This window comes from Scyliorhinus canicula, chromosome 7 (genome assembly GCF_902713615.1).
Source record: "Scyliorhinus canicula chromosome 7, sScyCan1.1, whole genome shotgun sequence".
Lineage (NCBI taxonomy): Eukaryota > Metazoa > Chordata > Chondrichthyes > Carcharhiniformes > Scyliorhinidae > Scyliorhinus > Scyliorhinus canicula.
The window spans coordinates 25,217,998-25,242,136 of NC_052152.1; the positions used below are offsets into that span (position 1 = coordinate 25,217,998).

Consider the following 24,139-nt stretch of genomic DNA (forward strand, 5'->3'; position numbering starts at 1 on the left):
AAGCGGAGTATAATGGAAGGCTGATGCAATATAAACTAGGAATGTCTTAATAAAGCAAGACTACAGAATCAAACTTTCGGATGCAAATCTGCAAAGGGTAGGACTGGGGGTAACTTGTAGACCAGATTCATACAAGTGATCAAAATATTACTGTAGACATAACTTATGAAATTAGAAGCTGGTGATAACAACATGATTAAGATAATCACGGTATCAGCATTACAAAAACAAGGTAAAAAATTAAGAATTGACAAAGGTATTATTAAATTCTAGATTCCTCTTCCAAAAGACAAAATAAAACTTGGAAATCTACCAAAAGATAGGCTGAAGGGAAATGAAACTATAATGTTAAATACACATTCTGGCAAACACTATGTCAATTAAAATGGTAAGAAGAAAAAACAATGTATACCAAGTCAAAATGTAGGGAGGAAACAAAATAGATATTTGCCCAAAATATACAGGAGGTGCAAGTTTACAAATGAGAACAGCTGAAATTTTAAACATGGTATGAAAACACAGTGGATAATTTGGAGAATTCTATGAGATAAAAATGGCAGTGAAATTAAAGATAAAATGCTTGAAATATTTTAGACACATCCAAGAGGCAAATATTCAAAGGTCAAAATACACATGATAATTAGAGAAATCAGTGTGGTACTGAAGACGTGCTGAGAAGATACACATGGGGCGGGACGGGAACAGAAACTTCCACAGGAGACTCCGGATGAATTGATACTGGGGCCGGGATTCTCCAAGCCCGCGCCGGGTCGGAGAATCGGCAGTGACGCGGGAAATTCCCGCCATGCCGCTCCGACGTCGGGATGCGATTCTCCGGTGACCAGAGAATCGGCGTCTATCGCGCCCATGCGGTCGACCCGACGCCAGTCAGGGGTCGCTAAAAAAATAAAGAGGCCCCGCGGTGATTCTCCGCAGTCGACCGGCCGAATCCTGCTGGCGTGGTTCCAACCTGGTACCACCCAGCGGGAGCTCGGACCCCCGGCCTGGGTGGCCGTCCTGGTGGGTGGGGCATGCGGGGAGGGGGAAAAAAAAATCAGACTCCGGGGGGGGGGGGGGGGGGGGGGGGGGGGGGGGGGGGGGGGGGCCCTCCACGGCGTCCAGGCCCGCGATCGGGGGCTACCGATCGGCGGGCACCCGCAATCTGGAGGGGGCCTATCTCCTTCCGCGCGGGCCCACTGTAGGACTCCGCCATGTTGTGCGGCACTGGTGCAGAAACAGCTACCATGCACATGCACTGGCGCGGAGACGGGCACCACGCGCATGCGAAGACTCGCGCCGACGCTGCAAGGCCGTGTATCGGCGCCGGAGCACTGTGCAGCACTCCGGCACCATACTGGCCCCCTGGATCGCTGGGCCAGGAGGCCTGTTGACGCCGGTGTGCACCACTCCGGTGTTTATGCCAGCATCAACACTTTGCCGGGATTTCGGAGAATCCCAGCCTGGGCGTCTACAAGAGCACTCGACTGAACACATGAACTCATTATTGCTGTATGGACCTTGTGATTACCCACTCGCGTTTACACAAAAGAACAGGACCAAGCTATGAATATAAAATAAATTTCCAGACACAGGTGATAAACTTTGCTGCAGAATGAAGGACACACAAAAGAAGCTATCAGACGCCACAACGGGCTGGTGGTTGGTCAGGCGAGGACAATGGATCTTGATTGAATCACCCTGGATAAACAGGAGTATCCTGTTTTCCAATAACAAGTCGGGGTTTGGATGGGACAATGGCCAGTTGGGGGCGTATACATATGCCTCTTGCTACCAGACTAGTATAAAAGGAAGGATCATTGGAACAGATCTTTAGCGATAACCTGGGAGTCCCCCAGGCACAACCATTGCAAGGGACCCTGGGTTTCGACGCCCAGAGAAGATATCCACATCGAGTGACCGTAGCCTGGCCAGCCTCCTTCAGTAAGTGCTGATAACAACTGGAGCTCAGCTGTGAGTTTGAGTCATACTTTGTTGAGTGAGAGAATTATGAATAAAATGGCTTTAAACTGTGAACCTGTTTTGTCTTCTGTTTTACAAATAAGGGCGCCTGGGTAAAACCTTTGATTAATACACTGATCGAAGTATCTGAGATTTGCAGATACAATATCAGCGTTGTGCTCGAGAAGTTGGGTTGTATTTACACTCCAGCTGTCGCTTCAATGAAAACTGATTTCCTATGTGCCAACACTGCAGTCAGTCATCAACAGTGCCACGAAACAACACTTATACATCAATACCTACTAACTGATCCAGACTTGGTATACTCTTATGGTATCCGTGGTTGTGATGGCGAATGAAAGCTGCATCAGTAGGAAATTTCCAGTCGTCGAGGTTCCCTTGCAACTGGAACTGGACCTACCCACGTGTCTGTTGATACACCATGGCATACCCATGTTAAAGATGTCCTGCACCTAGGCATTGACCTAGAGGAAACCAGCGTCCACGTGCCACACGACATGGACAGGGTGGAAACTTTTCAACCTCAACTGGTTGAAATCCAAGAAAATCCAAAGGACATCGCCCGTGGAACTTCAGTATGCGGATGACATCATCACCTCCACTCTCAGAAGAGAATCTCCAAACCATGCTTGACACTTTCGTGGAAGCATACCAAAAAATCAATCTCAGCTTCAAGCCCAAGAAGACTCAACTCCTTTACCAATCCGCTCCAGGGCAAGATCTGGTCTCTCCCTTCAACAAGATCAATGGAAAAACTGCATAAAACGTGGAATATTTCCCTTACCTGGGGAGCCACCTCTTCTTAAGGCCGACATTAATGCAGAGATCCAACATCGCACCCAATCCATGAGTGCCTCCTTTGGAAGGCCAAGGATGAGAGTCTTGACTACCACATCAATGCTGGCACCAAGATCCTTGTGTAAAAGGCAATCGTCCTCCCAACTCTTCTACGCAGCTCAGAAACATGGACGGTACCATCAATACCGTCTGAGAAGAATTCTCTGCAACAGCTGGGAGGACAGGCATACTAATATCTGTGTTCTTGAAGGAGCCAAGAGCACCAGCATTGTGGCCAGGATCGTCAGCTGGGCCGACCATGTGCTTCAGATGTCAGAGTCCTGACTGCATAAGCAGATTTTCTTTGCGCAGCGCAAGGAAGGCTTCTGAACAAGAGAAGGGCAAAGGAAGCGCTTCGGAAACACCTTGGAAGGCTTACCGCAAGAAATGCAACACAGACTTCAACACCTGGGAGACCGTTGCTCAGAAGAGACCCACTTGGAGCAACTACTTATTGAAGGGACACAATTCTTTGAGGATGCCCGACAGTAAGAGGAAGCCAGAAAAGGAGCCTGAGAAAGGAATACCAGTGATCTAGAGAGCAAGGAATGGTCCAACCTCCTGGAAACACCCGTCAAGTGTGCGGTTGAAGATGTGGCTCTAGGATCGGGCTCATCAGCCATGCAAGACTCTCAGAACCCATCACCAGTAACACAGAGTTTCTTCGGTGGGCAATCATACTCATTAGCAAGTGATCGCCGAAGCAGAAGAAGAATTGCTTGCCAGTGTTACATTCACAATTCCTAAGATAATGAAGCAACTGAGGCCAACCAACATCAGGACTATTCTCAGGCTCAGAAGTGAGAGATATTATTTTCAAGGTACTGACCAATGTAAACAATAGAAAACGAATCTGTCCACCCTTGACCTTCCAAATCATTAGCATTGCTGAACCTGCCACCAAAATATACAGAGAGCAGCCTCAATGTTTGTTAGCTTCTTACTAAATTTTCAGTTTTTCTGTGCCCATCAAGGCAAACGTGTTGGTAATGGGGAACAAAACATTGTGTTCTATGCTTTAAGTTCCAATACCAGCATCAAGCACTTCCAGATCAGGATTAGCAGCATCAAACCCATGTGAAATCTCCTTTGATTCTGTCTCTCACGGGCATTATCCTCAGCTTCTTTCAGCAAAAGTGGGATTGTAGTTTCAACTTGTACCATGTTAAATGCCGCCAGTAAATGCTGGTTAAGGCTTACAAATATGCAGAATACTATCCTTTATAATAATCCTGAAGGACTGCACTTTGGAAAGATAAGGGTTGTGTTGTGACAACCCTCACCTCAAGGGGAGGGAGGGGAAGAATGTGAAGGCAATATTAGATATACAAGACAGACTAGGAAGTGGAGAGAAGCAAAAGCCCAAAGATGATCATGTTCTGACTTGTAGCACAGATACCATATTGTTAACAATGCTCTGTTCAACATTCAGGTGTGTCTGAAATGTCTCCAAACGAATTTGAAGACTTATCAGCAGGCAGAAAAATAATACTTCCATCCTTGAATCGGCTGAATTGGAGCTCACGCACCCCCCAAAATAAAAAAGGACAGCGTGATGATGCCAAGTGACATTTTGTTTCTATCTTGTGCACTACTGAAGGTTGTAAACTGGACGGAGAGTGCATTCAGATGGTTTTATGATAAATCCTAACAGCAAGATTATTCCATAAACAATTATAGATGTTAATTTTTTGCTCTAACATTGAATTCTACTTTCACAGAATAATAGCAATAAACAGTTTTGGGGATATTGCTCATCTTTAGGGACCACTTGAATATCAAGATCATTGTTCAGGAGATCATCTGAACACATGGGTTGCAGAGTTCACACCAGTGACCACCTGATCTACTGAGATATGGGCCACAAATGTTAATCTAAATGTCTAAATGTTATGGGAAATCTCATTACACCCTGGGCTAGTGCTGCACCCTCTCACACATTTAATAGAGGGCAAAAAAAAAAGATAAGGATCATTGACTTGGTTGGATATCTTCCGGTTAGTTCCTTTCTCCAGTTGGATGTTCTCTTTTCCTTCAGTTTTTAATGGTCTTCACTATAAAGTTGCAGAGACAGCAGGCAGCCAGTAGCCGAGAGAGAGGGAAGAAAACACAGCTTCCTACTTTGAGGGTCTCATGTCTTCCGCTGGGTTCTCTCTGAAAAATACCACCTGGCAGGAACCAATTGCTGTCTGTTGCCAGACAGAACACTGTCCCTGGCCAACCCATTGGCTGCCCGCCAACCAAAGGAACTAAATTCTTCCAATCTGCTGGCTGCCAGAAAGTCTGGGATTTCCTTTCCCAAATACAAAATCTGAGGACCTAGTGATTCAGTTGTCAAGCTATTTCAAATTTTAAATTATGTACTTCCTCCACTGGATTTAAAGGTGTATCTTAATTAACAATCCCCGGACCAAAAAAAAATCAATAAAGCCAAAAGAACTAAAATAGGAACAAAGGGAAATTAAAAGGAAGTACTCTAACAGAATGCGAGGCGCTTCTCCACAGAATGTAAATAAAAATTATGATCCCCCAGCCCCTGGTCTGCAGAATGGTATTAAGTGGTTTCAGATTGTGTGATGAAGGTAAAGGGTAAAGTTGCCAATGTCCCAAATAGCACAATGGTTAGCACTGTTGCTTCACCTCACCAGGGTCCTGGATTAGATTCCCAGCTTGGGTCACTGTCTGTGTGGAGTCTGCACATTCTCCCAGTGTCTGTGTGGGTTTCCTCCGGGTGCTCCGGTTTCCTCCCACAAGTCCCAAAATACGTGCCGTTAGGTGAATTGGACATTCTGAATTCTCCCTCAGTGTACCCGAACAGGTACACAGCGATGAGGGAATTTTTACAGTAACTTCATTGCAGTGTTAATGCAAGCCTACTTGTGACAATAATAAAGATTATTAAATGCCCTTAGGCTGCTTTCCCCTTTGAGGGGGAGAGCTAATGGTGGTGATTTAACCTGAGGATCACCACACCTCAGGTGAGGGGCCAGGCTGAGAAGGTGGGGCCTTCATTAAAAAGCTTGCTCTACATCACAAAAGAGCTATCTAGCCAACAACCAGCCCCCGTTGTGTGATGTAGTAGCTCTCTAATAGAGCAAGTGGGAGGAAAAGATAGAAACTTGTGGTAATTTTTACTTTGAGTGATAGTAAATCAGCCGCCTGCTTCGTGTCTCTCTATATTTTTACTTCTATTGAAATTAAAAGGTAGAGGTGTAAAATGGAATGCAGATTGATTATTGCCCATTTCACAGTCAAAATTAGCCCCACTGTCATTTCCATTACAAGATGCATAAAAGTTGATTAGTCTTTACAGGGCACCCTTCACACTTCAATATTATTGTAGATTATATTAAAACATTGTATCTTCAATGTTCCAATGATAGGGAAGACCAAATTCAGCTTGGATAAGGAGATTCATATGGAAATGTGAGGGAGGGTTCTCCGTTTGGGAGAATCTCCCACCGGAACCGAATTGCACTAGCTTGACAATCCCCTTGCGATTGTAAAGTAGGATGCAATTAGTGGTCCACGACAAACAAATTTATGCATGGCGTGGCACAAGAAGGAATTCTCAGGGAATCCCACTCTTGGACCGCCATCTTAGCAGTCCCCCCCCCCCCCCCCCCCCCCCCCCCCCCCCCCCGGCATGGCAACCCCCCACCCCTAGATTGGCTGGCTGCCCCTCCCCCACCTGCAAGTATTGGGGTGACCCCCGTTAAATCATGTTTGAGTGATTGGAATGCACAGGCAGTTTCATCTCTTTTATGTGGCCATGGTTTACAAATGTTGAAGTTTCACCCCCTTAGGCCAGTGAAGCGTGAAGGGATAGGAGTGGATCAAAGTGGCAGATGGTTTTTACCAGCTGTCAATCACTACCAAAGCTATGAATGGATTGCAGACAGTGAATCTGTAGGAACCAGGCAGAGGCACAACTGCTCACCTTCGAGGAATGGACGTGGAGCTGCACGCGAAGTATTACAATATAATGCTTCCCACAACTCCTGGACTGCTCTCTAGCTTCCATAAGGTGCCTCTTTTCTTGAGGACGGGGGGAAAAATCTGTGAAGAGGGTTACTTTAGGCTGTGGGAGCCTCTATTACAGTGGTCTCTGGGAGGGGGGGGCTGGGCACCCAGGCAATCCGGTGGCGAGGGTCTGCTGTGCGGTGCGGGGGGTGGGAAGGGAGGTGCTCAGGTGTGGGGTGGAGGGGTGGTCTTGGATGGTCTCTACCATTGAGGGTCTGGTGTGGTGAACCTCACGGTGGGCCTGGGGGGTCAACAGTTGTCCTCTTGGTCCACCATGTCAGATTCACGATTGTAGAGACCACAAGTGGACCTCGCCCACATGATTCCCGGCCACAGGGACTAGGGAATCAGGGGAGGCTGGAACATAACCCATCGGGCCAACTGGTGAAGCATGGCGTTCAGGCCGGTGCCCAGCACCGATCCCGATTTTGCCCTGATGCCCGTTTCTCCGTCCCATTGGGGAATGCATTCTGAGCATCCTGGGAATGAAGAACCCCGTCCGTAGTCTCTTCTGAATCAATTGTCAGGCAATTTACCCCTGAAGAAGAATGCATATTGGACAATATCAACCAGATAATGGACAATATCAACCAGGTAATGGACAAATCAGTTTATAATCTGCTTTGTAGTAAATTGCCTGATAATTGCTTCAGAAGACCACAGGCGGGGCTCTTCGTTCCCAGTATGCATTCCCCAATAAAATGAAAATGAAATGAAAATCGCTTTATTGTCACGAGTAGGCTTCAATGAAGTTACTGTGAAAAGCCCCTAGTCGCCACATTTCAGCACCTGTCTGGGGAGGCTGGTACGGGAATCGAACCGTGCTGCTGGCCTGCTTTAAAAGCCAGCGATTTAGCTGAGTGAGATAAACCAGCCCCTGGGACAAGAATGATGTAAACTTGAGTAGTTTGCCTCTGAACTGAAACCAGGGGCTACACTCTGTGCTCAACACACTCAACAGCTGCAAAACAAATGCATAAAATCACATCACTAGCTGGGCAACAGTAGCTCTCTGGATAGTTATTAGTGGTGTAGGAGAAAGGTTAACTAATGTGATGTCGCATGGGGCTGGGGATCGTGATGGGTGGGGTGGAGCTCATTCAGTTCAATAACTCAGTTATCCAAATACAAAAATCTGAATGTTTATATAAAAGGTCTTCAGATATTTAGCAAAACAGAAAAGGAAATAAACACTTGGCTCTTTGAGCCTAACCTTTACACAGTACATCCCTATTTAATCCTGGCTAATCAGTTTCCCAGGGAAAGCTCAATACAGTATATTATCAGCATGGTTCTTTTACAGGCCAAAGTTCAATCCAAATTAAGGTTTACGTAAAGGCCAAGGTCAGCAGCTATTTTATGATCTTGGACCAGACCCCAGCATTTGCTAGCATACCGGGCAGAAACCGCAATACTTTTTTAAATTTGTAAAACTGTGAGGAAAGGATATTTCGCTCCAGAAGTGTTTCCACACATAAATAAGGATGTGGCATATTAAACCAAACTTTATTGCTAACACTGTATTAAACTAATACAGAAAATACTGGACATTTTCAGCAGGTCTGACAGAATCTGTGGAGAGAAAATGGAGCTAACGTTTCGAGTATGGAGGACTCTTTGTCAAAGTTAGGGGAGAACCGGAAAGATCTCGAGGATAGAAGACAAAAGGAATATAAATGGGTGTGATTAAGGCTAAGAATGGTGCCGAAAAGTGGCACATAGAGATTAGAATACACTGGGCTTCACTGAAACATTGCAGGCCAAGGGTGAACTTGTGGACGCGAGAGCAGGACGGTGAGCTGGAATGGCAGTGAGAGGACGGTCTGGGTTCTGCTTGCGGATGGACCGGAGGAGTCCAGCAAAGCGGTCACCCAGTCTATGTTTCATCTCCCCAATGTAGAGTAGACCACATTGGGAGCAGCAAATGCAATATACCAGATTGAAGGAGGTGCACGTGAAGCACTACAAACTGGAGGAACAGCATCTCATCTTCCGATTAGGCACATTACAGCCTTGTGGACTCAACCTACAGTTCAATAACTTCAGACTGTGAACTCTCCTCCACCGCATTTTTATTCTACAGCTGTAAGTCCCCCAAACTACAGTATAATTCTGACTCCCATTTCTATCGAGCTTTGACAAAGTCATCCAGACTCCAAATGTTAGCTCCCTTTTCTTTCCACAGATTCTGTCAGACGTGCTGAGATTGTCCAGTATTTTCTGTTTTTGTTTCAGATTCCAGCAGCCGCAGTAATTTGCTTTTATCACCATATTAAACTACAATAACATCACAGAAATTTAGCTTTCAGTTTATAGTTTACAGCTTATAGTTAAACAATTCTAAACAATAAAAAGAAACATTTTAACTTTGAACTGATGCCTTCTTTTTCTGTACACAGGTTAGCACTGCTGCCTCACAGCGCCAGAGACCTGGGTTCAATTCCAGTCTTGGGTGACTGCCTGTGTGGAGTTTGTATGTCTAAGGATGTGCAGGTTAGTTTACGGGATAGGGTGGGGCGGACCTGGGTAGAATGCTCTTCCAGAGGGTTGGAACAAAAGAAATGTACAGCACATGAAAAGGCCCTTCGGCCCTCCACGTCTGTATGGACCATGCTGCCCGCCTAACCTAAAACCCTCTACACTTCTGGGGTCCGTATGCCTCTATTCCTATCCTATTCATGTGTTTGTAAAATGTCACTATTGTATCTGCTTCCACCACTTCCTCTGGCATCGAGTCCCAGGGACCCACTACCCTCTGTGTAAAAAAAAACTTCCCTTGCACATCTCCTCTAAACTTTCTCCCTTGCACTTTAAAACTATGTCCCCGAGTAATTCACTCTTCCACCCTGGGAAAAAGCTCCCGACTACCCACTCTGTCCATACCCCTCATAATTTTGTAGACTTCTATCAGGTCACCCCTCAACCTCCATTGTTCTAATGAGAACAAATCAAGTTTATTCAACCTCTCCTCTTAGCTAATGCCCTCCATACCAGGCAACATCCTGGTAAATTTTGTACCCTCTCCAAAGTCTCCACATCTTTTGGTAGTGTGGCGACCAGAATTAAACACAATATTGCAAAACGAAAGAGAAAATCCTGGAAAATCTCAGCAGGTCTGGCAGCATCTGTAGGGAGAGACGAACTAACATTTCAAGTCCAAGTGGGAAATATTTATACTGTGGACTGAGAATGAAAGATGAGTCATAGCCACAGAAACCCAGGGAAACCGGGTGCTAATGGCCACAGAAACCAAGGGGAAAGAGTGCGGATGGCAGTCCCCAGAGAGAACAAAAGATGTGAAAGGACAAACAGCTGAGAAACTAACATCAGAGGATAAACTGTAGATGTGTGTGGAGGGGATTATAGTCCAAATGTGGCCTAACTAAGTTTCTATACAACTGCAGCTTGACTTGCCAATTTTTATACACAGTGCCCCAGTTGACGAAGGCAAGCATGCTGTGTGCCTTCTTGACTACCTTCTCCATCTGCATTGCCACTTTCAGTGACCTGTATGTTGGTACACCCAGATCCCTCTGCATGTCAATCCTCTTAAGGGTTCAGCCATTAACTGCATATTCCACCAGAATTAGACCTTCCAAAATGCATTACTTCACATTTGTCCGGATTAAACTCCATCGGCCATCGCTCCGCCCAAGTCTCCATAGAATCATAGAATATACAGTGCAGCAGGCCATTCGGCCCATCTTGTCTGCACCGGCTCTTGGAAAGAGCACCCTACTTAAGCTCACACCTCGACCCTATCCCCGTAACCCAGTAACCCTAGCTAACATTCTTTGGACACTAACAGACAATTTGGCATGGCCAATCTACCTAACCCGCACATCTTTGGACTGTGGGAGGAAACCAGAGCACCCAGAGGAAACCCACGCAGACACGGGGAGAATGTACAGACTCCACACAGACAGTGAAGCAAGCCGGGAATCGAACCTGGGACCCTGGAGCTGTGAAGTAACTGTGCTAACCACTTTGCAACCGTGCAGCCCCAACCGATCGATATACTGTGTTGTGTCCTCTGACAATCCTCATCGCTATCTGCAATTCCACCAACCCTTGTGTTATCCGCAAAATTACTAATGAGGCCAGTTATGTTTTCCTCCAAATCATTTATATATACTACAACCAGCAAAGGTCCCATGCTGATCACTTGTGGAACACCACAAGTCACAGCCCTCCATTCAGAAAAGCAGCCTTCCACTGCTACCCTCTGTCTTCTATGACCAAGTCAGTTTTGTACCTGTACTGTCAGCTCACCTCTAACCCCGTGTGACTTCACCTTCTGTGCCAGTCTGCCATGAGATTGATGCTCCGCAGGCGTCAACACTTAGTCTCCCAAACGGAGAATCCAATATCTCTAACAAAAATACATTAGGCCCCTCCTCGTAGCCCCCTTCTGCACCAGAAGGGTTTTATGATTTCCGATCAAGCAAAACCCATTATCGGACAAAAAACACAGGATTACTTGCCAATCTTTGGCTAGGGAGATCTTTTGAGAGATTGCTTAAAGAGAGAGAGCGCGAGACCCTGTCAGATTAATACTGAATCTCTGACAGCCTACTACAGAACCTGCTGTTCAGCTCGCAGCCAAAAGTAAAATAAACTCTGCCTGCTACAGCCTAAGCTTCTCCCAATAATTACATCACTCCATTCCACTCAAATTCCATAACATACTTGCTTAAGTTTAAACACAATGGGCTGGATGCTCCGTAGCCCGACATCAAAATCGTGATCGGCGATCAGGCGGAAAATGGAATCGGACGCCAGAATCATTGCTGGTTTGAAGCCAGTCCACCATGCTCCGCCACCTCCAAACCGGTGTCATAGTGATGCGCACCGTTTCAACGGTGTTGGCGCATCATCCGCAGGCCCAACCGCGATGCTATGCCCCCGATGAGCCGACTTCCCGACGGCACAGATCACGAGTGGTCCCAAAAGTGCAGAGCCTGCCGTGCCGGCTGCGGACAGTGTCCAGCGCCACCACACTCGGACAGGACCCATGCAGCTGGTCGGGGTGAGCTTTTGCTAGGGCTGGTGGGACTATTGAGGGTGGCCAGGTTAGGTTTGCACAGGACCGGCGCCAGGTTTTACGGCACACTTGGTGCAGGTTATCAGCCGTACGCATGCTTGGCCCAGAACCTGGCCAGTGTCCGGTTGTTTTCGGCACGGTCCGCGGGAGTTTCACTTGGCGCAGCTGCTAGCCCCTCACCGATACCGGAATCTGTGAGGGCTTTGCGCTGATTCTTCGGTCGCGAAAGTCCACACATGCTCCACAGGCGTCAACACTTAGTCTCCCAAACGGAGAATCCAATATCTCTAACAAAAATCCATTAGGCCCCTCCTCGTAGACATTAGTTCCAAAACTCCTTGAAACAATGTCGAAATGTTTACCATGCGCCAACCAGGAGTCGAACCTGGAATCTTCTGATCCGCAGTCAGGCACGTTATCCATTGCACCACTGGCCCACAGCATTCCTTGCAGACATAAGATTGGCTTAAAAGAATGATGATCTCACTTTTATAGATGATGATCACATTTTTACAACATTATAATTGCACCTTGGCAGTCAAAAAGGTTGGCTGTCTTTTTTTTTAAATCCTGGTTTGAAAATGTTACTGCAACAGATACATATAATACAATATACACACCGATTTCTTACATTCATCACATAAACATACAATACGCACACAGCAAATTCATCATTCTCCAAGGCACCTTCCTTGCATTCACCAAGTTGGCTTTTCCCTAGCAGGATTCCGTGCTCTGTTTATATCGTTTGGTAAGGCTACACAGCGGATTCTCGTTGCACTGATACCCAATAGGTGTTTCCATCAATCTGCAATGTGACTTCCGGGTTGATTTCATGTGGTCATTTTGGTAGGGGGAAACCGTCAGAAAAATGGAGAATCTTATGAGAAAAGTACCATCCTTCCAGCATACAGCTCCTGGTGACACTACACTTGTTAATTTTTTATTCTCCAAACTTCCCTGCCCCAATAATAGAATAGAATAGAATCTCCACAGTGCAGGAGGCCATTCGGCCCATCGAGTCTACACTCAACCCTCCGAAAGAGCACCCTACATAGGCCCCTCCATATTCCTGTAAACCCATAACCCCATCTAATCTACGGGCAATTTAGGCAACCGTTGGACATTAAGGGGCATAGCGAATCCACCTAACCTGCACATCTTTGGACAGTTTGAGGAAACTGGAGCACCCGGAGGAAGCCCATGCAAACACGGGGAGAAGTGCAAACTCCACACAGTCACCCAAGGTTGGAATCGAACCTGGGCCCTGGCACTGTAGGCAGGAGTGCTAACTACTGTGCCACCGTGCCACCCATGATGAGCAGGAATTTCCTTCAACCAAATGTTGGGCAGCCAGAAGCCATTCTTTGCAAACCCTGTAACAAACACCGTTCCCTGGCCACTAACTCCACTCCTCTCCCTGACAATGATCGGAGGCTTGGACAACCTTGTTGTCGTATTTGACCTCAAGGCGAGTTTCCAACCACATGACCATGCTGCAACTAAGACCCCATTTCCACTTTTGTAACATTACTCAACTCTGTCCAATTTAGCCTGGCCAATCCACTAACCTGCACATCTTTGGACTGTGCGAGGAAACCAGAGCACCCGGACGAAAGACCAGACCAACACTTAACAACTGAATATAAAAGCAGTTGTAAGTATTATATGTTTTACTGCTTTCCATTGGGAATTGAATATAATTTATCATATTAATCTATTAACCAAAGCCTCTTACAACATATAGCCACAATAATCCCATGACACAACTGGTTCATTGTTATTCTGTTTTAAAGTCCAATGCATGTTGGCATTGACAAAGGTTGAAGGACTTAACTATCATTGAGGGGGTGAAGAAATAGCCAATATCATCGAATAAAGTTCAAACAGATCATTCCACCTAAATGTGCAAAACATTTTCCACTTCCACATGCTGAGAATTTAAAATATTTTCTGTTTTAAGTAAGTAACAGCAGACATGCTTAAAGTCTCTTTTAATATTGCTCCATTCAATAAACAGTTAATATCAATGATAAAATAATGTGACAGGAATAGCACACAAATGTATTGCATTATTTTGGACAACAGTAATTTGCAGCTATATTGCTCCTGTCAAAATGATTTATTTTATTGCACTGGAAATCAAAAATCATTACTAAATGGAATCATTAAAAATCTAAAGTGCATAAATAAAATAAAGTTTGCAGAAATAGGCACAGCTGAATTTTGTGATCTCCTGTGGGCCTGACTCCAGCCTGGGATTGACAATCTGTTATACTTAACTGATTATTATCACTGCTCGTACTCGTGATTGATGTTCACCATTGCAACAGTCCTTTATTGGAATAGCTTCACAGATGTATGTAACACAGACTAGAACATCTTATATAGGTAAAATAGTGGCATGTCAATGTGTTAAGTTAACATTTTCTGTTTGCTGAATAAGTTAAAGATGGGTTCTGAAAATGGACATTAAAAATTATTTTATTTCATGTCGACTTCCAGAGAAGTTAGAAATAAATTAAGCTAAATTTGCAAAATGTTGGAACTTTTTCATTTTCTTCACAGGAATGGTGTAAAGTTGGCTGTTTTGTGTATAGGCTAGTATGCTTAAAGATTAGTTGCAATCACAATTGAGAATTTCTTTGACCAGCCTAATATCAGCACCTTTTTCACCATGCCCAGGGAATTTCCACAGTCTGTTAATAAAATAGGGGTGTAATTGGCGTGGGATGAATGTTAGTTTAAAAAAATAGACTGGGATGCTCAGATTTAGGACTGTGGCACACAACTCAAACTCTGATTGGTGGGAGAATTGTCATGATTTAGTTTGGGCTGATGATGAAAATTCCTTTGTTGCCAAGCAAAAACTAAGAAAAGATCGCATGCCATCCATATTCGAATGGCCAACATCCAACGTTTGCATGATCACAGTACATACTGTTCTGATGAAAGATCATTGGCCTGGAATGTTAACATTTTGTTTCTCTTTAGAAGCTACCTGGCCTGTGGAGTGTTTCCAGAATGTTCGGCTTCTATTTTGGCACATATTATGCTTGAAGAACAAAGAAGAAGTACAGCACGGGAACAGGCCCTTCGGCCCTCCAAGCCTGCGCCGACCATGCTGCCCGTCTAAACTCAATCTTCTACACTTCCGGGGTCCGTATCCCTCTATTCCCATCCTAGTCATGCATTTGTCAAGATACCCCTTAAACATCACTTTCGTCCCTGCTTCCACCACATCCTCAGGCAGCGAGTTCCAGGCACCAACTATCCTCTGTGTGAAAAGACTTGCCTCGTACATCTCCTCTAAACCTTGCCCCTCGCACCTTAAACCTATGCCCCCTAGTAATTGACCCCTCTACCCTGGTAAAAAAAAAGTCTCTTGACTATCCACTCTGTCTATGCCCCTCATAATTTTGTCGAACTATTATCAGGTCGCCCCTCAACCCCCTCCGTTCCAGTGAGAACAAACCGAGTTTATTTAATCTCTCCTCATAGCTAATACCCTCCATACCAGGCAACATCGTGGTAAATCTCTTTTGCACCCTCTCCAAAGCCTCCACATCCTTCTGGTAGTGTGGTGACCAGAATTGAACACTATACTCCCAAGTGTGGCCTAACTAAGGTTCTATACAGCTACAACATGACTTGCCAAATTGTATACTCAATGCCCCAGCCAATGAAGGCAAGCATGCCGTATGCCTTCTTGACTACCTTCTCCACCTGTGTTGCCCCTTTCAGTGACCTTGGACCTGTACACCTAGATCTCTCTGACTGCCAATACTCTGGAGGGTTCTACCATTCGCTGTATATTCCCTACCTGTATTAGACCTTCCAAAATGCATTACCTCACATTTGTCCGGATTAAACTCCATCTGCCATTTTTCCGCCCAAGTCTCCAAATTATGTAAATCCTGCTCTATCCTCTGACAGTCCTCATCGCTATCCGCAATTCCACCAACCTTTGTGTCGTCCGCAAACTTACTAATCAGATCAGTTACATTTTCCTTCAAATCATTTATGTATACTACGAACAACAAAGGTCCCAGCACTGATCCCTGCGGAAAACCACTAGTCATAGCCCACCAACCAGAAAAGCACCCTTCCATTGCTACTCTCCGCCTTCTATGACCAAGGACAGTAAGAATTCTTACAACACCAGGTTAAAGTCCAACAGGTTTGTTTCAAACGCTAGCTTTCGGAGTACTGCTCCTTCCTCAGGTGAGCAATGCTCCGAAAGCTAGCTTTTGAAACAAACCTGTTGGACTTTAACCTGGTGTTGTAAGACTTCTTACTCTGCTCACCCACGCCGGCACCTCCATATTATGGCTTCTATAACCTAGCCAGTTCGGTATCCATCTTGCCAGCTCACCTCTGATCCCGTGTGACTTCACCTTTTGTACCAGCCTGCCATGAGGGACCTTATCAAAGACGTTACTGAAGTCCATATAGACGACACCCACTGCCCTATCTGCATCAATCATCTTTGTGACCTCCTCAAAACTCTATCAAGTTAGTGAGACACAACCTCCCCTTCAGAAAACCGTGCTGCCTTTCGCTAACACGTCCACTTGCTTCCAAATGGGAGTAGATCCTGTCTCGAAGAATTCTCTCCAGTAATTTCCCTACCACTGACGCAAGGCTCACCGGCCTGTAGTTCCCTGGATTATCCTTCTTAAACAAAGGAACAACATTGGCTATTCTCCAGTCCTCCGGGACATCACCTGAAGTCAGTGAGGATCCAAAGATTTCTGTCAAGGCCTCAGGAATTTTGTCTCCAGCCTCCTTCAGTATTCTGGGGTGGATCCCATCAGGCCCTGGGGACTTATCCACATTAATATTTCTCAAGATGCCCAAAATTTCGTCTTTTTGAATCTCAATGTGACCCAGGCTAGCTACACACCCTTCTCCAGACTCAACATCCACCAGTTCTTTCGCTTTGGTGAATACTGATGCAATGTATTCATTTAGTACCTCACCCATTTACTCTGGCTCCACACATAGATTCCCTCCCCTGTCTTTCAGTGGGCTAACCCTTTCCCTGGCTACCCTCTTGCTTTTTATGTACGTGTAAAAAGCGTTGGGATTTTCCTCAACCCTATTTGCCAATTACTTTTCATGACCCTTTTAGTCCTCCTGACATCAGTGCTAGAAGTTGAGTTAAAATACATGAAATGGCGTGGAGTAGGTCCCAAGAAAATTCAGGCCTTCCTGATACATCATCCACTGTGTGCAAGAGAGCAAACATTTACAAAGGAAAAAAAACACAACAATGGCCCAAAGAAATACAACACTGTTCATTCCCAGAGTTCTGAAGTAGCACATGTTCATTCTAAAAATAGGTTTTCCTTATATTCCACACAGGCTTCATCTGTTCCCAGCCTTCTAGCCCTGACAAATGCCTCCTTTTTCTTTTCGACGAGACCTACAATATCTCTCGTTATCCAAGGTTCCCGAAATTTGCCATATTTATCCTTCTTCCTCACAGGAACATGCCGGTCCTGAATTCCTTTCAACTGACATTTGAAAGTCTCCCACATGTCAAATGTTGATTTACCCTCAAACATCTGCCCCCAATCTAGGTTCTTCAGTTCCCGCCTAATATTGTTATAATTAGCCTTCACCCAATTTAGCACATTCACCCTCGGTCCACTCTTATCCTTTTCCACCAGCACTTTAAAACTTACTGAATTGTGGTCACTGTTCCCGAAATGCTCCCCTACTGACACTCATTCCCCAATACTCATTCCCCAATATCAGGTCCAGTATAGCCCCTTCCTGCATTGGATTATCTACATATTGTTTTAAGAAGCTCTCCTGGATGCTCCTTAAACTCTGCCCCATCCAAGCCCCTAGCACTAAGTGAGTCCCAGTCAATATTGGGGAAGTTAAAGTCTCCCATCACAACAACCCTGTTGCTTTTACTCCTTTCCAAAATCTGTCTACCTATCTGCTCCTCTATCTCCCGCTGGCTGTTGGGAGCCTGTAGTAAACCCCCAACATTGTGACTGCACCCTTCTTATTCCTGATCTCTACCCATATAGCCCCTTTGCCCTCTGAGGTGTCCTCCCGCACTACAGCTGTGATATTCTCCCTAACCAGTAACGCAACTCCTCCACCCCTTTTACCTCCCACTCTATCCCGCCTGAAACATCTAAACCCTGGAAAGTTTAGCTGCCAATCCTGTCCTTCCCTCAACCAGATCTCTGTAATGGCAACAACATCATAATTCCAAGTACTAATCCAAGTTCTCAGTTCATCTGCCTTACCTGTTATACTTCTTGCATTAAAACATATGCCCTTCAGGCCACCAGTCATGCTGTTTTCAGCAACAGCCCCCTGTCTGCTCTTCCTCAGAACCATACTTGGCCCTATTCCCTAGTTCTCCCTCAATGTTTTCACCTTCTGACCTATTGCTCCGGTACCCACCCTCCTGCCATACTAGTACCCACCCAGAAGAAGTGCAAAAACCAAATCAAATCCTCAAGGATTTCAAAGAAAGGAACAAAAATGTTCAGTATTTTGTCCATGCTAGGTTTACTAATTTTATCCAGAACAGAAATACAAGTGATACAATTGATCCCAGCACCCATAAGAGTATGAGTAAAAGAGGCAAACAAACCATGAATGGTTGCATACTTTACCTCGTGACCACAGCTTAAAAATACTTCTACATGGATGTTGGAGGATAGGATTGGTTGAGCTGAGATTTGGCAACATTTATTATCTCGGGTGAGGTATGGTCATTTGAGTGAGACATAAACTTTTCATTAATTTTTTAAAAATATATAAACTCAGAGTACCCATTCCTTTTTCAATTAAGGGGCAATTTAGCATGGACAGTCCACCTACTCTACACATCTTTGGGTTGTGGGGGTGAGCCCACGCAAACACGGGGAGAATGTGCTACAGTGACCCAGGGCTGGGATTGAACTCAGGTCCTTGATGCCGTGAGGCTAACCACTGCGCCACCCATTAACCATTCATGAACAATACATCAGGATAGGTCATTGCCTTTAACAGCAGCGAGAAAGCTGGAAAAACGATTTACGACCATGTTGTTTTTCATTTGAATACTCCAGTCCTAATTAAGTCTTATTTTAAAGAAATATAAAAATGTCTGTAAATATTAATCTTTGCAGAAGAGAAATAAATTTCCACAGAAGGCCACACAAACACTTACCAACTGTTGGTCTCAATCCTTCCAAATACATTTTGTCTTGAAGGTTGTCTGCAGTAGAAATTACTTTTGCTCCTCGATAATGAGCCAACTGAACAAGAATGGTACCAAAAGGCTAGAAGAGAATGATAGTCATTAGGTAATATTCACATATATGAAGTATTCAGTGAAGTGAACTTTGTTTATAGTGGCACTATTTGAGACAACACATATTTTTGTTAACCAAAGCAAGCACATTGCACTTCTGCTGGTGCACATCATCACTTATTCATGAAGGCCCCACTTCTCAACCTTGCCCCTTGCCCAAGGTGTGATGATCCTCGGGTTAAATCACCACCAGTCAGCTCTCCCCTTCAAAGGGGAAAGCAGTGCGACTATGACGACTTTACCTTACCATCACTATAAACGAGGAAAATTCTTTAGCTGGGAAGAAATTAGTTTCAACCTAATCACCTTTTCCAAAACAGGCATAGTAAGCAAGAGTTCAGAAAAACTCCAGAATATAGATTTAAAGCAAAGGGGCAGGAGGTTTAGAGGGGATGCGAGGAAAAACCTTTTCACCTAGAGTTAGATGGGTTGCATCTAAACTGGAGAGGCATAAATATCCTGGCCGCAAAGTTTGCTAGTGTCACACAGGAGGGTTTAAACTAGTATGGCAGGGGTGTGCGCACCGGAGCAATAGGTCAGAAGGTGAAAGCATTGAGGGAGAACTAGGGAATAGGGCCAGTATGGCTCTGAGGCAGAGCACACAGGAGGGGTTGCTGAACACAGCAGGTCTGGTGGCCTGAAGTACATATGTTTTAATGCAAGTAGTACTACGGGTAAGGCAGATGAACTTAGAGCTTGGACTATACTTGGAACTATGATGTTGTTGCCATTACAGAGACCTGGTTGAGGGAAGGACAGGATTGGCAGCTAAACGTTCTGGGATATGGATGTTTCAGGTGGGATAGAGGGGGATGTAAAAGGAGTGGTGGAATTGTGCTACTGGTTAGGGAGAATATCACAGCTGTACTACGGGAAGACACCTCAGAGGGCAGCGAGGCTATATGGGTAGAGATCAGGAATAAGAAGGGTGCAGTCACAATGTTGGGGGTTTACTGCAGGCCTCCAAACAGCCAGCAGGAGATAGAGGAGCAAATAGGTAGACAGATTTTGGAAAAGAGTAAAAACAACAGAGTTGTTGTCATGGGAGACTTCACCTTCCCCAATATTGACTGGGACTCACTTAGTGCTAGGGGCTTAGACGGGGCAGAGTTTGTAAGGAGCATCCAGGAGGGCTTCTTAAAACAATATGTAGACAGTCCAACTAGGTAAGGGGCTATACTGGACCTGGTATTGGGGGATGAGCCGGGCCAGGTAGTAGAAGTTTCAGTAGGGGAGCATTTAGAGGACAGTGACCACAATTCAGTAAGTTTTAAAGTGCTGATGGACAAGGATAAGAGTGGTGCTAGAGTGAATGTGCTAAATTGGGGGAAGGCTAATTATAACAATATTAGGCGGGAACTGAAGAACCTAGATTGGGGGTGGATGTTAGAGAGTAAATCAACATCTGACATGTGGGAGGCTTTCAAGTGTAAGTTGAAAGGAATTCAGGACCGGCATGTTCCTGTTAGGAAGAAGGATAAATACGGCAAATTTCGGGAACCTTGGATAACGAGAGATATTGTAGGCCTCGTCAAAAAGAAAAAGGTGGCATTTGACAGGGATAGAAGGCTGGGAATAGACAAAGCCTGTGTGGAATATAAGGAAAGTAGGAAGGAACTTAAGCAAGGAGTCAGGAGGGCTAGAAGGGGTCACAAAAAGTAATTGGCAAATAGGGTTAAGGAAAATCCCAAGGCTTTTTCCACGCACATAAAAAGCAAGAGGGTAGTCAGGGAAAGGGTTGGCCCACTGAAGGATAGGCAAGGGAATCTATGTGTGGAGCCAGAGGAAATGGGCGAGGTACTAAATGAATACTTTGCATCAGCATTCACCAAAGAGAAGGAATTGGTGGATGTTGAGTCTGGAGCAGGGCGTGTAGATAGCCTGGGTCACATTGAGATCCAAAAAGACGAGGTGTTGGGCGTCTTGAAAAATATTATGGTAGATAAGTCCCCAGGGCTTGATGGGATCTACCCCAGTATACTGAAGGAGGCTGGAGAGGAAATTACTGAGGCCTTGACAAAAATCTTTGGATCCTCACTGTCTTCAGGTGATGTCCCGGAGGGCTGGAGAATAGCCAATGCTGTCATTTTGTTTAAGAAGGGTAGCAAGGATAATCCAGGGAACTACAGGCCAGTGAGCCTTACGTCAGTGGTAGGGAAATTACTGGAGAGAATTCTTCGAGACAGGATCTACTCCCATTTGGAAGCAAATGGACATATTAGTGAGAGGCAGCATGGTTTTGTGAAGGGGAGGTCGTGTCTCACTAACTTGATAGAGATTTTTGAAGAGGTCACACAAAGATGATTGATGCAGGCAGGGCAGTGGATGTTATCTATATGGACTTCAGTAAAGCCTTTGACAAGGTCCCTCATGGTGGACTGGTACAAAAGGTGAAGTCACATGGGATCAGGGGTGAGCTGGCAAGGTGGATACAGAACTGGCTAGGTCACAGAAGGCACGGAGTAGCAATGGAAGGTTGCTTTCCTAATTGGAGGGCTGTGACTAGCGGTGTTCCACAGGGATCAGTGCTGGGACCGTTACTGTTCGTAGTATATATAAATGATTTGGAGGAAAATGTAACTGGTCTGATTAGTAAGTTTGCAGACGACACAAAGGTTGGTGGAATTGAAATGAAATGAAAATGAAAATCGAAATAAAAATCGCTTATTGTCACGAGTAGGCTTCAAAGAAGTTACTGTGAAAAGCCCCTAGTCGCCACATTCCGGCGCCTGTCCGGGGAGGCTAGTACGGGAATTGCGGATAGCACTGAGGACTGTCAGAGGATATAGCAGGATTTAGATCATTTGGAGACTTGGGCAGAGAGATGGCTGTTGAAGTTTAATCCGGACAAATGTGAGGTAATGCATTTTGGAAGGTCTAATGCAGGTAGAGAATATACAGTGAATGGTAGAACCCTCAAGAGTATTGAAAGTCAGAGAGATCTAGGCGTACAGGTCTACAGGTCACTGAAAGGGGCAACACAGGTGGAGAAGGTAGTAAAGAAGGCATACGGCATGCTTGCTTTCATTGGCCGGGGCACTGAGTATAAGAATTGGAAAGTCATGTTGCAGCTGTATAGGACCTTAGTTAGGCCACACTTGGGAGTATAGTTTTCAGTTCTGGTCGCCACACTGCCAGAAGAATGTGGAGGCGTTAGAGAGGGTGCAGAAGAAATTTACCAGGATGTTGCCTGGTATGGAGGGCATTAGCTATGAGGAGCGATTGAATAAACTCGGTTTGTTCTCACTGGAACGACGGAGGTTGAGGGGCGACCTGATAGAGGTCTACAACATTTTGAGGGGCACAGACAGAGTGGATAGTCAGAGGCTTTCCCCCAGGGTAGAAGGGTCAATTACTCGGGGGCATAGGTTTAAGGTGCGAGGGGCAAGGTTTAGAGTAGGTGTACGAGGCAAGTTTTTTCTTTTTTACACAGAGGGTGCCTGGAACTCACTGCCCGAGGAGGTGGTGGAAGAAGCGACGATAGTGATATTTAAGAGGCATTTTGACAAATACATGAATAGGATGGGAATAGAGGGATACGGACCCAGGAAGTGTAGAAGATTGTAGTTTAGTTGGGCCGCATGGTCGGCATGGGCTTGGAGGTCCGAAGGGCCTGTTCCTGTGCTGTACTTTTCTTTGATGTGGCGATGCCAGCATTGGACTGGGGTGAGCACAGTAAGAAGTCTTACAACACCAGGTTAAAGTTAAACAGGTGTGTTTCAAACACTAGCTTTCGGAGCACTGTTCCTTCCTCAGGTGAATGAAGAGGTATGTTCCAGAAACATAGAGAGTGACAAATTCAAAGATGCCAGACAATGCTTAGAATGCAAGCATTTGCAGGTAATTAAGTCTTTACAGATCCAGATTTCTGGACCTGTAAAGATTCAATTACCTGCAAATGCTCGCATTCTAAGTATTGTCTGGCATCTTTGAATTTGTCACTCTATATGTTTCTGGAACATATCTCTTCATTCACCTGAGGAAGGAGCAGTGCTCCGAAAGCTAGCGTTTGAAACAAACACGTTGGACTTTAACCTGATGTTGTAAGACTTCTTACTGTACTTTTCTTTGTTCTTTGTTCAGAGGGTGGTGCGAGTCTGGAACTCGCTGCCTAAAAAAGGGTGGTGGAGGAAGAGTCTCTCGTATCAGATATGATTTGGCGACAGTGTACTGGGAGCAAGTAATTCTGTGACAGAACAGTGGGTTTCATTCAAGGAGGAAATAGGGAGAGTGGAATAGGGAAACAGGGCCAACATGTTCCAATCAAGAAAAAGGGTGAGACCAACAAATCCAGTGAACCCTGGACAGCGAGGGACATGCAGCACTGGATTTGGAGACAAAGGGAGGCTTGTGGCAGATATGGAGGGCTCAAAACAGCAGAAGCCCCAGAGGCGTATAGAACGTGTGAGGGAACTTAAAAAGGAAATTCGGAGAACGAAAAGGGGGCATGAAAGGATACTGGCAGGTAAAATAAAGGAAAACCCAAGTGGTTTTACAAGCACATTCAGGGCAGCACGGTAGCACAGTGGTTAGCACTGTTGCTTCGCAGCGCCAGGGACCCGGGTTCGATTCCCGACATGGGTCACTGTCTGTGCGGAGTCTGCATGTACTCCCCGTGTATGCGTGGGTTTCCTCCGGGTGCTCCGCTTTCCTCCCACAGTCCAAAGATGTGCAGGTTAGGTAGATTGGCCATGCTAAATTGCCCTTCGTGTCCAAAAAAGGTCGGATGGGGTCATGGGGATAGGGTGGCGGTGTGGGCTTAAGTAGGGTACTCTTTCCAAGTGCTGGTGCAGAATTGATGAGCCGAATGGCCTCCTTCTATACTCTAAATTCTGTGAAATCTATTAAATACGGGTAAAAGGATAACTAGGGAAAGGATCACAGTGGTCATTTGTGCGTGGTGCCATAGGATGTAGATACGGTTC

The 24,139-nt window shown here is 45.4% G+C and overlaps 1 protein-coding gene across 4 annotated transcripts in view; it reads right to left on the reverse strand.

The window, feature by feature from the left end:
* cryzl1 (crystallin, zeta (quinone reductase)-like 1) overlaps nucleotides 1-24,139 on the reverse strand; it is a 93,901-nt gene that overhangs the window by 24,862 nt on the left and 44,900 nt on the right. For all 4 annotated transcript variants that reach the window (XM_038801589.1, XM_038801592.1, XM_038801590.1 and 1 more), the window contains one exon: nucleotides 19,071-19,182. In XM_038801589.1, coding sequence (XP_038657517.1) covers nucleotides 19,071-19,182 — 112 coding nt within the window. The remainder of the gene's footprint in view (nucleotides 1-19,070; nucleotides 19,183-24,139) is intronic.